Source organism: Gorilla gorilla, chromosome 5, assembly GCF_029281585.2.
Source record: "Gorilla gorilla gorilla isolate KB3781 chromosome 5, NHGRI_mGorGor1-v2.1_pri, whole genome shotgun sequence".
In the NCBI taxonomy this organism is placed as follows: Eukaryota; Metazoa; Chordata; class Mammalia; order Primates; family Hominidae; genus Gorilla; species Gorilla gorilla.
Window position 1 is genome coordinate 56,566,094 of NC_073229.2, and position 14,530 is coordinate 56,580,623.

A 14,530-nucleotide genomic window follows, 5' to 3' on the forward strand; every position below is an offset into this window, starting at 1 on the left:
ACACCTGTAATCCCAGCACTTTGGGAGGCCGAGGTGGGTGGATAACTTGAGGTCAGGAGTTCAAGACCAGTCTGGCTAACATGACGAAACTGGGTGTGGTGGTGCACACCTGTAATCCCAGCTACTTAGGAGGCTGAGGCAGGAGAATTGCCTAAACCCGGGAGGTGGAGGTTGCAGTGAGCCGAGATTGCTCCACTGCACTCCAGCCTGGGTGACAGAGTAAGACTCCATCTCAAAAAAAAAAAAAAAAAAAAAAAAGTGCCATCAAAGGTTGATGATTGATTCAATCTTTGATTCAAAGGTCAAATCAAAGTATATTCAGATCCTAACACATTGTTTCTAAAATGTTTGACAAGAGTTAAGTAACATGAGAATTTCTTTAGAAAGCCAGTTAAAATAGCAAGCTGCATTAACTCATCTTCTTTGCTTTTCTTGGCAGGCTGTGGACATGTATTTTGGAATGCAAGAAAATATATAAATGCAAGGACATTTTTTTCCAGTACAATTAGTAATAGCAAAAGACTGGAGTCTAACTCCAACAATAGAGAACTGATTAAATATGAGTTATAAGATAACTATACAGACATTAATGGAACAGCTGATTATTCAATGAGAAAATGAACTCTATTCCTGTGGTACAACATTTATAATTTTATAATCAATAATATAATAAATAAATTACAGACTTTTCCTGTTTTTTTTTTTGGTTGTTGTTGTTGGAGTCTTGCTCTGTCACCAGGCTGGAGTGCAGAGATATGATCTCAGCTCACTGCAACCTCCGCCTCCTGGGTTCAAGCGATTCTCCTGCTTCAGCCTCCCGAATAGCTGGGACTACAGGTGTGCGCCACCATGCCCAGCTAATTTTTGTATTTTTAGTAGAGACGGGGTTTCACCATGTTGGCCAGGATGGTCTCGATCTCTTGACCTTGTGACCCACCCACCTCAGCATCCCAAAGTGCTGGGATTACAGGCCTAAGCCACTGTGCCCGGCCTATTGTTTGTCTTTTTTATGATAGCCCTCCTGGTGAGTGTGAGGTGGTATCTCCTTTTGATTTTGTTTCATTTCCCTAATGGCTGGTGATTTTTGAGCATCTTTTCATATGCTTACTAACCTTTTGCATACTTTCGTTCAGCAGCATCTATTCAGATCCTTTGCTCATTTTTAAATTGAGTATTTGTCTATTTTTTTAGTTATAAAGTTCATTTTAGGTTTTAAATACTATCCCTTATCAGATATATGATTTGCAAATTTTTTCTCCCATTCTTTGGGTTGTATTTTCATTTTCTTGATGGTGTTCTTTGAAGCACAAACATTTTAAATTTTGCTGAAGTCCAGTTTATCTACTTTGTCTTTTGTGTTTTTGGTGTCATAGCTAAGAAACCTTTTTTGAATCCAAAGTCATGAAGATTTATGGCGTGTTGTCTTCCAACAGTTTAATAGTTTAGCTCTTACCAAAATAGTATTTAATTGTCTTTTTTTTTGAAAAAAACTAGAGTAACATTAGTATTGTGGAAACTGGATTTGGCATCAAAAGCCATGCATGGGCTTTTTTACTGGCTAGCTGTGACTTTGGAGGATTGGGTTTAAATGTACTGTTATAAATCGAAGCTAATATAGTTTGCATTACATCTTGCAAGATTTTAGCTAGTATTGAACAATATCAAGAAAGTCAAAGTTCTTTAGCCAGTGTCAAGTATAAATAAAACTTCCTACAAGTAATGTATAAAGGGGAAAGAGGAATCAAGAGCTTTGAAACTATTAGGTAAAAATTGAAACAGTTTGAAACAGTTTAAGATTATTAATTTGGAGATAAAGTAACTTGAATCCGCATTTCCCACACCACAGTGTAGTAAATTACAAAACAGTAAAAAATTGATCATCATGGATCATCTCTAAAACAACATCTAAGAGGTAACATAAAAGCTTATTCTGTTTGTGTGGAAAAGCTAAATTTATTTTGACTCGAGAAAGCAAGTGTGGCATCAGTGATAAGATGAGTATGTTTTAATGTGTCAGAAGATAAGGAACAAAAGAGGGAATGTGTAATGACAGATATCACAAAAAGATAATAATTCAAACTACTTAATATACATCTGGAAAGACAAGTGATAAATATGAAAAATGAAGGTGTAGAAATTGCTATTGACTTGTTTAAAGGAGATGCTCAGGTAATTTACAGGTACAGAGAAAGTATGGTAAATCAGCATAAGTTTAAATGGGCAGCTGTCATGATGACAGGACTACGAGGAAACTGGGATTGTGAAACCTTCCTGGCATGAATCAAAATGTGACTGCTACTTTAAAATGAATTAAAATAAAACATGCCATTTCATCTTCTTACAGGGTCTTCTGCAATATTATGATGAGTTATGTCAGGAAGTGCCTTCTGTGTTTGTCAATCTGATGACCCCCAAAATGAAAAAGGTTGGTATTGCTGAAGGTTTATATTGATTTTCCTGTTATTTAAAATTAGATTTCGGTTCTATAAATTATGGATTTTGGAACATCTATTCTCCTTTAGACCCTCCATCTTTCTAGTTCAATTTTATAGCTCTGTTTTTTTTTTCTGCAGAATTTCTTGTCTAAGTTTCGTTGCCTTTGAAAAAACAACTAAATCTAAATCATGAGCACTTTTTCTGAAAATTCATGATTGTTTCCTGGACAGCCAAAGATGGTTAAAAATAAAAAGTCATCTTTATTAGGTGTAATAGAGGGAAAATACATGTAAGAAAATATAACATATAATATTCGTAGGTGATAAATCCTCTTCTATAAGTGCAGACGCTCCTGTTAATAATAGAAGCAGTTGTGTTTTTACCGTTTCTAGGTGGAATCTGTGTTGAGGCAAGGACTCACAGTGTTAACATGGTCGTCTTTAACACTGGAAAGCTTCTTTCAAGAAGTCGAATTAGTTTTGGATATGTTCAATCAACTTTTAAAGAAGGTATGATCTATACATTTAAAAAGCTATCAACATATATACTCAGGATATAAGTAATAGTTTGATTATTATGAAAGCTCTTTAAAGGGTATGACTTTTAACTAAAAGGACATCCATTAGGTTTAAAATATCATGTTTTGGGTTGGGCACAGTGGCTCACACCTGTAATCCCAGCACTTTGGGAGGCCAAGGCGGGTGGATCACGAGGTCAAGAGTTTGAGACCAGCCTGGCCAACATGGTGAAGCCCCGTCTCTACTAAAAATACAAAAATTAGCTGGACATGGTGGCGGGCACCTGTAATCCCAGCTACTCGGGAGTCTGAGGCAAGAGAATCGTTTGAACCCGGGAAGCAGAGGTTGCAGTGAGCCGAGATCATGCCATTGCACTCCAGCCTGGGCGACAGGGCAAGACTCCGTCTAAAAAAAAAAAAAAAAAAAAAAAAAGCTTTATATTTCTTTTACTGGATTGGGGTCTTCATTTAAGTTTGCTTTATTCTTTTTTTTTTTTTTTTTTTTTTTTTTGAGACGGAGTCTTGCTCTGTCGCCCAGGCTGGAGTGCAGTGGTGCGATCTCGGCTCACTGCAAGCTCCGCCTCCTGGGTTCACGCCATTCTCCTGCCTCAGCCTCCCGAGTAGCTGGGACTACAGGCGCCCGCCACCACGCCCGGCTAATTTTTAGTATTTTTAGTAGAGACGGGGTTTCACCGTGTTAGCCAGGATGGTCTCGATCTCCTGACCTCGTGATCCACCCGCCTCGGCCTCCCAAAGTGCTGGGATTACAGGCGTGAGCCACCGCGCCCGGCCAAGTTTGCTTTATTCTTATCCCTGAATTACCTTGCATTTAATATGTTGAAATGATGGTTCAACTTCACACTGTAGCTTAGAATATGGGGTAATTATAGACTGTCGGAGAGTGCTTAAATATTAATATTAATGCATTTAATATTAACTAGATGAGATGATCATCAAATTGAAGATTGTCTATTGATTTCTGACATATTGGCTACATAGAACAAGCCTGTCATTTTAGATGTGCTGGTCTGTGTGTCATGGCAGCATGGTGTAATACACAAACTCAGAGGCTTTGGAGTTAGATAAACCTGGGTAGGATTCTCTGCCTGTTACTAGCTATGTGTTCCTTCCCAGGTTGCTTTACTTCTCAGAGCCTTGGTGTCTTTAGTTGTAAAACTGGGATATCAGTGCCTCCTGTGCTGGAATCAGGATTAAAGGAGATAACACAAATAAGGTTATGGCACATGTTATTGCTCAAGAAAAATTTAGTTTTATGTCAAGCTTTCTTTGCAGATGTCCTCCTAAAATGTTCACCAAATTATGCTTGGACCAAGATGCAAGTTTCTAGATTTAGCCTTCTAAATTAATTTATAACTCAAGCCTCTTTTGGATGAAAACCTAGCTCTAAAGGAAAGAAGAGTTTTTTTTTTCTTACATTTTTCTTCCTTGTAGATCAGTGACTTGTGTGAAATGCATATTGATACAGTTCTGAAGGAGATAGCCAAAACTGTGTTGATTTCTCTGCCTGAAAGTGGTGCTACCAAAGTAGAAGATATGTTGACCCTCAATGAGGTATGCATTTGTTCATTAAATTAGAATCACAAAAATATTGGCCTATAAACCTGAAATGTGAAATTTCAGTCTAAAAGTAGAAACCTGGGTCAGTAGCATTTAGACTTTTTTTGTGTGTGTGTGTGTGGACATTCTCTGCTCCAAGGACTTTCATGCCTTCAATAGCAAGAGCACTGGCTACAACCTAGACTAACATTTTGTTGATATCCTCAGCCTAATGCTGGTGTTTCCTGGGGCTCTGTAAGTGGTTCACAGCTCTTCTTCCACTGTGCATGGCTACCAGGGCCATATCATCTTTCTCATGGCTTTAACTCCAACATGCTTTCCCTCTAAGTCACTCAGAAACCTGGGAATCATCTAGACTTCTTTCCTCACCCCTTCATTTCCTATATCCAGCCAGTCCTGAGAGGCTTAGCCAGGACTTTTTTTTTTGAGATGAAGTTTCACTCTTGTCGCCCAGGCTGGAATACAATGGTGTGATCTTGGCTCACTGCAACCTCCGCCTCCGAGGTTCAAGTGATTCTCCTGCCTCATCCTCCCAAGTAGCTGGGATTACAGGTGTGTACCACCATGCCCGGCTAATTTTTGTATTTTTAGTAGAGATGGGGTTTTGCCATGTTGGCCAGACTGGTCTCGAACTCCCGACCTCAGGTGATCCACAGCCTCAGCCTCCCAAAGTGCTGGGATTACAGGCCTGAGCCACAACTCCCAGCCTAGGATTTTTTTCTTACTTAGATTTTGCTTGAGTTTCAGCCTGTTCTTTCCCTTTCTAGGTCAGGTCGTTACTGCTTATTTTGACTTTAGCAATTCATTTGGTGATCCAACTGGTCTCGCTGCTTCCATGTTTGCCCTGACACATCCATCCACATTGCCATCAAATCTGACTGTGAAATGCCCCAGCTTAAATCCTTCTTGGCAGTGGCACATAGTCCTTGCAGGATAAAATCTAACCTCTTCAGCATTGTTATGTTGAAACTATTTAGATACCTGTTTATCCTCCATTGACTCAAAAGCACAAAGACAGGAACCCTGTCTAAACATTTTCAAGGACCAGCACATAATGCAACCTCTCTGATAAATTCAAGACATACATTTATGTCTTGAACTGAACTCTTTCTTTCTTTTTTTGAGACAGGGTCTTGCTCTGTCACCCAGGTTGTTCTGCAGTGGTGTGGTCATGGCTCACTGGAGCCTTGACCTCCTGGGCTCAAGTGATCTTCCCATTTCAGCCTCCCAAGTAGCTGAGATTACAGGTGCATACCACCACAACTTGCTAATTAAAAAAATTTTTTTTGTAGAGACAGGGTTTCACCATGTTACCCAGGCTGGTCTTGAACTCCTGAACTCAAGCAATCCACCCACTTTGGCCTCCCAAAGTGCTGGGATTACAGGTGTGAGCCACCATGCCCAGCCTTAAAATTATTTGTTCTCAGTTTTGGGGTCTTGACTGTAACTGAGACAACACTAAACAACCCATTACATTAAATTAGTTAATTAATTTAGTTTTTTGAGATGAGGTCTGCCACCCAGCCTGGAGTGCAGTGGCAAGATCATGGCTCACTGCAGACTAGAATTCCTGGGTTTATGTGATTCTCCTACCTCATCCTCCCAAAGTGCTGGGATTATAAGTGTGAGCCACCTTGCCCGTGAGATGACCCGTTTTAACATCCTGTTCTTGGTGTGTTCAAGTTTAAGATGATTGTATCTTCTGGATTGGGTGTTCCTCTATCATTATTGATTAAGTTTTTTATCCTTAAGTTTTATTTTGTTTGATATTGATGTAATTATGCCAGCTTTTTTCAGGTTACTATTTTTCAGATGTGTCTTTTTCCATTTTATGACTTTCATCCTTTTTGGCTTCTCCTATTTTAGATTTTGTTCTTGTAAAGAACATTTAACTGTGTTTTATTTTTAATCTATTCTGAAAGTCTGTTTTAAAAAAACTGGTAATTTTGACCTATTTACAGTAATTGTAACTATTAATTAATATTTTTGGAAATACTTCTACTCCCTGCCCTCTTTTTAAAATTTATTGACTTATCTATTTCTAGATGTTATTTTATATTCTTTTTCAAATATATGTGATCTTTTTCTCATGTCTTTATTCTATTTTTCTTTATACATTAAAAAATATTTTATATTTTACAACATAATTTCACTATCTGAAAAAAATGGGGGAGTCTAATTCTGCTCTGTGCTGTTTCTACCAACTCTTGCCCAGAGTGGCTTGTTTCTTCCTGTTTTTTACAGTTTTGGATTGGGAGCTAATGCACACACATCTATTTGTGGGAATGCTGGACAGCCTTGGTTGAGAACCTGTTTCTTTTTATTTATTTCTATGTGGTGCCTAGGAGTTTTACCAAGTTGGGACAACTTTATGTTAGTTTCTCAGATGATAGAATTTCCAAAGCTTCATAGATTGTATAAACTCAAGCCCCAAACCTATGTAAGGGTAAACTAGTTGTAAATTCCCAAGGGAGAATTTGCTCCCCGCCAGCCCAGAGCCTCAACCAAGGTAGCTGACTTTCCTTTCTCGTGCACTCTTTCCCTGAGGGCCTAGCCCTTGATTCACCTGATATTAAGCAAGGGTGGGGATGGGGTAGGTCTTATTTCCAGCCTCTCACCCTTGTGAGGGATCTAAGGCCTTAATTTTTTTTTTTTGGTTATGAAAAAACAAAGCCCATAGAAGCCATGGTTTCAGGTTGCTTTTTATTTTAGTTTCTATGCTTTAAAAAAATTGAGATATAACATATACTCAGAAAAGTGCACAAATTTTAAGTGCACCATTCAATGAACGTTTACATATGATACACCCTTGTACCTATCTCCATGATCAAGATATGGAACACTTTCTGTATCCCAAGTGATTCCTTTGTGCTTTACTCCAGCCAGTTACACCTCCTTCCCACCCCTAAAAGTAATCACCATTTGACTTCTATCACTGTATATTAGTTTCGCCTGTTTTTGAACTTCATGTAAATGGAAAGGTGCAGAATATATTCTCTATTTCTGACTTCTTTTGCTCAGTGTTATATGTATGAGATTGATCTTTGCAGTTGTGACACATTTGTTCTTTCATTTCAACTTCTCATTGCTGTATAGTATTACATAATATGGATTTAGTACAGTTTATTTGTTCATTCTACTCTTGAGGGCATTTAGATTGTTTATAGCTTTTGGTTATATACTAAGAATTCTTGTAAATTTTTTTTTTGTGGACTTAAGCACTAATTTGGTGGATATATACCCCAAAGGGAAATTGTTGAGTCATAGATTACGAATATATTTAGCTTTAATAGAAATTGTCTTTTTAGAGTTTGTCTCTGAACTAGGAGCCAGACAAGTTCACACATTATATTTGATTGAAATGTCTCTTTAAGTTTTAAAAATCATTTCCCACTCCCCACTCTTTGTTTTGGCTGACAACTTTTTTATTGTGATAAAATATACTAACATAGCATTTACCATTTTAACCATTTTAAGTGTACAATTTAGTGGCATTAGGTACATTCCCAATGTTGTATAACCATCACAATGATCTATTTCCAAAACTTTTTCATCATCTCAAACTAAAACTCTCTACTAATTATACAATAATTCTCCAGTGGTAGTGCTAAGACTCAAGAGTGTAAGTTGCTGGGCACGGTGGCTCACGCCTGTAATCCCAGCACTTTGGGAGGCCGAGGCGGGTGGATCATGAGGTCAGGAGATCGAGACCATCCTGGCAAACACGGTGAAACCCCGTCTCTACTAAAAATACAAAAAAATTAGCCAGGTGTGGTGGTGGGTGCCTGTAGTCCCAGCTACTTGGGAGGCTGAGGCAGGAGAATGGCGTGAACCCAGGAGGCGGAGCTTGCAGTGAGCTGAGATCACACCACTGCACTCCAGCCTGGGCGACAGAGCGAGACTGTGTCTCAAAAAAAAAAAAAAAAAAAAAGAGTGTAAGTCAAGATGCAGGAGGCAGAATTCTGAAGAGCATGCTTGTCAAGCAGTATGCCCAGTCGCTTGCCCTGGAGTGATCTGAGATCTAGTAACAGTTGGGCTGTCTTCTCACAAACCTACCAGCAAGTGGCCATTATAGTGAAGCCAGAGTATGATTTGTAATGACAGGGCAAGCTGGATCACACTCCTGACTGCAATCAGTTTTGGAAACACAATATATGTAACATTAATTTTTTGAGACAAAGTTGGTTTGGGCCAAACTGTGGTTTCAGATCATATTTGGGAATCAGGGCTATTTGCAGTCAGGGCAGTGTTCCTTGTCTTGGCGCATCCAAGGGTGGTTTAGGACAGATTATGTGAATTATTAAAAAGCTTTCTTCTGTTAGTTTCCAGTTGTTCTTTCTGTCCTGTGATCCTAGGGCTGATAGTACTTTCCTCCTTGGCCAGCTGGGTCCCTTTTAGGATTTACCAATGGGTGTGCTAGAAGGATGCTGGAGGAGAGAGAAGGGACTTGCTCTTTCCTGATTTGCCTCCTGTTCCTGACACTACTGCACCCACAACAACTCTTCACTCTGGCAACAGAGTGACTAAGTAGTCACAGCCCTGGCTTTCCCAGCCCTTCCAGAGCCAGCCCCGTGTGCCTTTCACGGTACCAGCATCATGAGGTCCCCCTCTGAGCTCCTGAGGTAGCAGTGCCGGCTGGGCAGCCCCCTCACTTCTCTGCTCCAGGTTCTAATAACTCCATCCTCATCCCAAGTCCTAGGGATGCTAGCTTCTTCCTGCTGTAACTGTTATATCTCTGTGTGCCGTCAGTGTCCCTGTAAGCATTTTGGGTCCTTTTAAGGGAGGAGACCACCCCTCATATTGTCTTATGCCCAATTTCTGCCTCCAAAGAAAGAAGTAAAAACTAAAAGGCAGAAATGAAATCCACAGGCAGACAGCGTGCACCACACCCTGGGCCTGGTAGTTAAAGATCGACCCCTGACCTAACTGGTTATGTTATCTATAGATTCCAGACATTGTATGGAAAAGCATTGTGAAAATCCCTGTCCTGTTCTGTTTGGTTCTGATTACCGGTGCATGCAGCCCGAAGTCACGTACCCACTGCTTGTTCAGTCAGTCACAATCCTCTCATGGGGACCTGCTTAGAGTTGTAAGCCCTTAAAAGGGACAGCAATTGCTCACTCGGGGAGCTCGGTTTTTGGAGACATGAGCCCGCCGATGCTCCCAGTTGAATAAAGCCCTTTCCCTCCACAACTTGGTGTCTGAGGGGTTCTTGTCTGCGGCTTGTCCTGTACACTTTAACTGTGTTTAACCCATCCTCCATATTAAATTCTCTAATTTTATTTGTTACAATAGCTGGTGTGTCTTCCGTTTTCCTGACTGGAGCCTAACTGATAACTTCTGTCTCGATAGATCTACCAATGGAATAGAAAATCAAGGAAATGTTATGATCCAAGTTAAACACTGTTAAATAATTAATGAGTATTAGCAATTCTGTCAACAAAATCAACTTGGGGCTGGACGCGGTGACTCATGCCTGTAATCTCAGCACTTTGGGAGGCCAAGGCAGGTGGATCACTTGAGCTTAGGAGTTTGACACCAGCCTAGCCAACATGGCAAAACCCCATCTCTACTAAAAGTATAAAAATTAGTCGGGGGGCGGTGATGGTGCATGCCTGTAATCCCAGTGAAAGGAGAGGCCAGCTAGGCTTCTTAAGTCGAGTAAAGGCTCAGAAAGCTGTGAAACTCACTCATTTCCTGCCTCAAGCCTTACTTTAGTCCTAGATAAATAATAGTGAAGATATATGCTTAAAATATTCCTAACACCAGGGTTTGTGCATATTTTCTTCCCTAAGAAAGCTATAAACAGTGAAAATTTTGCTGTAAGCTTCCCTGTGTCCTCTCTCCCTCTCTCCCTTTCCCCTCCCCTGAAACTAAAAGGAATTTTAATTGCACGTTTGTTTGTGACCAGCAGACCTTATCTATGCTTCCAATTCCAATTCCTTGTAAAAATACTGTGAGATCCTGTCTCCTTTACCATGCCGCTGCAAAGTCATAAAGTAGATGAAACCTAAGTTGCAATTCAGGTTTTCCTCAAGATCTAAGACATGTTAATTGTCTTTGTTTCTCGCTCTAGTAACATCTCCCCGCTGCACATATTTCCCACCTTAAAAAGTTTAAAAAGTGATCAAAGAATATAACACTGGCTACCTGCTCAAGACCCCTTCCATGCTGTGGAAGCTTTGTACTGTCACTCTGCTCAATAAAGCCTACAGCTTTTTTTCTCTTAGTCGGTGTCTCCATCACTCGCAGCTGCCATGCCAATTCTTTGGCTTGGCTAAGACAAAAACCTTTAGCATTACACCAGCTACTTGGGAGGCTGAAGCAGGAGAATTGCTTGAACCTGGGAGGCGGAGGTTGCAGTGAGCCAAGACCGTGTCCACTCCAGCCTGGGCCACAGAGCGAGACTCCGTCTCAAAAAAAAAAAAAAAAATCAACTTTGCCCTATAGAGACAAAAGCACATTAGTGGTTGCCAGAGCTGTGGAGATAGGGAAATGGGGTGACTGCTAATGGGTATAGGGATGCTTTCTGAGGTGATGAGAATATTATGGAATTAGATAGTGGTCATGATTGCACAAGTCTGTGAATATACTAAAAACCAGTAAGTTACACACTTCACAAGGTTAATTTTGTAGAATGTGGATTGTATATTAATTAAAACAAAATTTAAAAATCAATATAACTGTCTCCTAGTCCCTGGCATACCCCTAAGGCACTTCTTTAGTATTCAGTCTGTTTCTTACTGAGTTTTAAGAATGGTCTTAGTCCTCAAGGAGTAGCGAGTATTCTCAAGAAGAGATGGAGTCCTTATTAGGACAGGATGCTTTACTTTGTGTGGCCTCAACTGTTCATGACGTGTTATAGAGGTAGTATTTGCAGTGGCATTATTTTGCCACTTGTTGAACATAAGAGGAAGGTGGCTGAGCCATTGGGTTGCCAGCTGACACAGGACATCTGTGCAGTGGTATGTGTACGTCTAAGTTTCTTACCCTTGGTATTGATGGCAGTGTGGGTCGTTGTGATTATCTGAAGTGGCCCAATTCAGCAAGGATTAATGAAGTTTGTTTTGCACGTGTTCTTTGATCAGAGTTCAGACACAGGGATGGAGTTGAGGCACAGGGATTGTGTATGGGACAGTATCAGTGAAGATCCCAGCAGGGTGAGATACCGCAGGAGTCCCAGTGGTGGGAAGTCATCACCACCACTAGGGCTGAAGGGACCAGGGAAGAAAATTGTGCTTTCAGAGCCCAGTAAAAGCTGAAGCCATGTGGCAGGGCTCTACCAGAGATGCAGCCTCCAAGCAAGGAGGGAATGGGAAAGAAATACCCCACCTTCTCTCTACTATAGCTCTCCTGTCTTCTCTTGGTGCCTCCTCTTGGGTTAAACCCAACTGGAAGTCAGAGAATGAGGGAGTCCCACAACGTAGGGCATGGCAGAGAAAAGTAGAGAATGGTTGGCAGGACATGGAGTGTCTGGCAATATGGCTTTGATGGAGTAACAGGGATTATTCATAATTAAAATCATGTAAATAATTTCCACAATCAGAGCTCTTGGCACATTGCTGACTGCTGCTGCATCCATTTTTCCTTCCTTTGGGTTCTATGGAGAAAGTTTCCACCTCTCTTCAAAACTGAGGTCCTCCAAATGGGCTGTTGATTCCGTGCCTACCTGTCTTCTCGGTGACCTTGTTCCGCCAGTTTTCCTTTCTCCTGTATCCTCAGCGTTGTCCTCTCCACTGGGTCCTTCTCTCCAGCAGTATCATATGCTCTCATGCTTTCCTTGCCAACAGACACTTTCCCACTTCTTCCTTTGCTTCTCATTTACAACCAGACTTCTCCAAATGCTCGCACATGCTATCTTCACTTTCCCATCTCCCATTAATTTTTGTTTCCCCAATTTCTGGCTCAAATTATTTCTGGCACGAATTATTATTTTTTAGCAGCCTTATTGAGATAAAATTCACATACCCTACAATTCACCCATTTAAAGTGTACATTTCAATGCTTTTCAGTATATTCACAGAGTTGCACAACCATCACTGCAATCAATTTAGAACATCTTCATCACCCAAAAGAAACTCATCCTCATTAGTCATTCTCCATTTCCTCTCAACCCTCCCAACCCCGAGGCAACCCCAAATTTCCTTTCTGCTTCTATAGACATGCCTATTCTGGACATTTCATACAAATGGAATCATACAATATATGTTCTTTTGTGACTAGCTTCTTTCTCTTAGTGGAGTGTTTTCAAAATTTATTCATAGTAGCCTATATATCAGAACTTAATTTCTTTTTTTTTCTTTTTAAAGAAACAACAAGGTCTTGCCCTGTCACCCAGACTGGAATGCAGTAGTGTGAATATGGCTTACTGCAGCCTCTAATTCCAAGGCTCAAGCGATCCCCCTGTCTCACAAAACTTCATTTCTTTTTATTGCTGAATAATATTCCATTGTATGGTTATGCCACATTTTATCTATCCATTCACGAGTTGATGGACATTTGGGTTGTTTCCACTTTTTGGCTACTATAAAGAATGCTGCTGCGAACATAAGTGTCTATTTTTTTTTTTTTGTGGACTTAAGTTTTCATTTCTCTTGGGTATGTATACCTAGGAATGGAATTACTGGCTCCCAACTCCATGTTATACTCTTTGAAGAACTGCCAGGATGCTTTCCAAAGTGACTGTATCATTTTTCATTCCCACCAGCATGTATGAGGGTTCCAATTACTCTACATCCTTGCCAACACTTGCTATTATTTGTCTTTTTGGTGACAGCTGTCCTGGTGAGTGTGAAGTGGTATCTCAGGGTGGTTTTGACAAATGTTTCCCTATTAGCTAGTGATGTTGAGCATCTTTCATGTGCTTATTTTTATGTTTTTGAGACAGGGTCTCACTCTGTCCCTCAGGCTGGAGTGCAGTGGCGCCATCTTGGCTCACTGCAACCTCTGCCTCCTGGGTTCAAGCGATTCTCCTGCCTCAGCCTACCAAGTAGCTGGAATTACAGGCATGTGCCACCATGCCCGGTTAATGTTTGTATTTTTAGTAGAGAGGGGGTTTCGCCATGTTGGCCAGGCTAGGCTCAAACCCCTGACCTCAAATGATCTGCCTCCCCCTCAAGTGCCTCCCAAAGTGCTGGGATTACAGACGTGAGCCACCGTGCCCTGCCTCCTGTGCTTATTAACCTTTTGTATGCTTTCCTTCAGAAGTAGGTATTCAGATCATTTGCTCATTTTAAAATTGGATATTTGTCTTTTTATTTTTGAGTTGTAATAATGTTTTATAGATACTAGTTCCTTATCAGATATATGATTTACAGTTTTTTTTCTCCCAGTCTTTGGGTTTTCTTTTCAATTTCTTTATGGTGTTCTTTGATGCACAAAAGTTTTTAATTTTGATGAAGTCTAATTTATCAATTTTTTTCTTTTGTTGTTCTGCTTTTGGTGTCACCTCTAAGATAACTTTGCCTAATCCAAGGTCATGAAGATTCATGCCTATATTTTCCTCTAAGAGTTTTTTTTAGTTTTAGTTCTGAAATTTTACGTCTATGATCCATTTTGAGCTAATCTGTTTGTATGGTGTAAGGAGAAGGTTCCGTTTCATTCTCTTGCAAGTGGATATTCAGTTGTCCCAGTACCAGTTGTTAATCCCATTAACTTTACTATTATATGGTATTGGAAACGTATGGAAAAATTTATATGACATTCTCCCATTTGTTTTGTGGGTACATTCTTTTCAAAAGATTACTGTATGTTATTTTGTCGAGGTTTCTGGATATATCATGGGGATGCCAAGATAAACATGTGTGTTCATTCTGCCAAGTTAATTAGTGTGTCTGGTTCCTGAGGGGATTTCAAAGCTGGGATGTGTAAACACATATGTCCAATCTGCCATGATCAGCTGGAATTGTCTACTTGCTTAACACTTATTTTGCCTGTTAGACTGAAGTGGCTTCCAGCCTCCGTTACCATTCCAATGTTTAGCACTGAATTGAATAAATT

At 40.2% G+C, this 14,530-nt stretch overlaps 1 protein-coding gene across 2 annotated transcripts in view; it reads left to right on the top strand.

The window, feature by feature from the left end:
* Positions 1 to 14,530, top strand: part of DNAH8 (dynein axonemal heavy chain 8) — a 394,484-nt gene that overhangs the window by 152,863 nt on the left and 227,091 nt on the right. For both annotated transcript variants that reach the window (XM_063707575.1, XM_019030248.4), the window contains exons 19-21: positions 2,345 to 2,425; positions 2,829 to 2,945; positions 4,406 to 4,525. In XM_063707575.1, the coding sequence (XP_063563645.1) occupies positions 2,345 to 2,425; positions 2,829 to 2,945; positions 4,406 to 4,525 (318 nt within the window). The remainder of the gene's footprint in view (positions 1 to 2,344; positions 2,426 to 2,828; positions 2,946 to 4,405; positions 4,526 to 14,530) is intronic.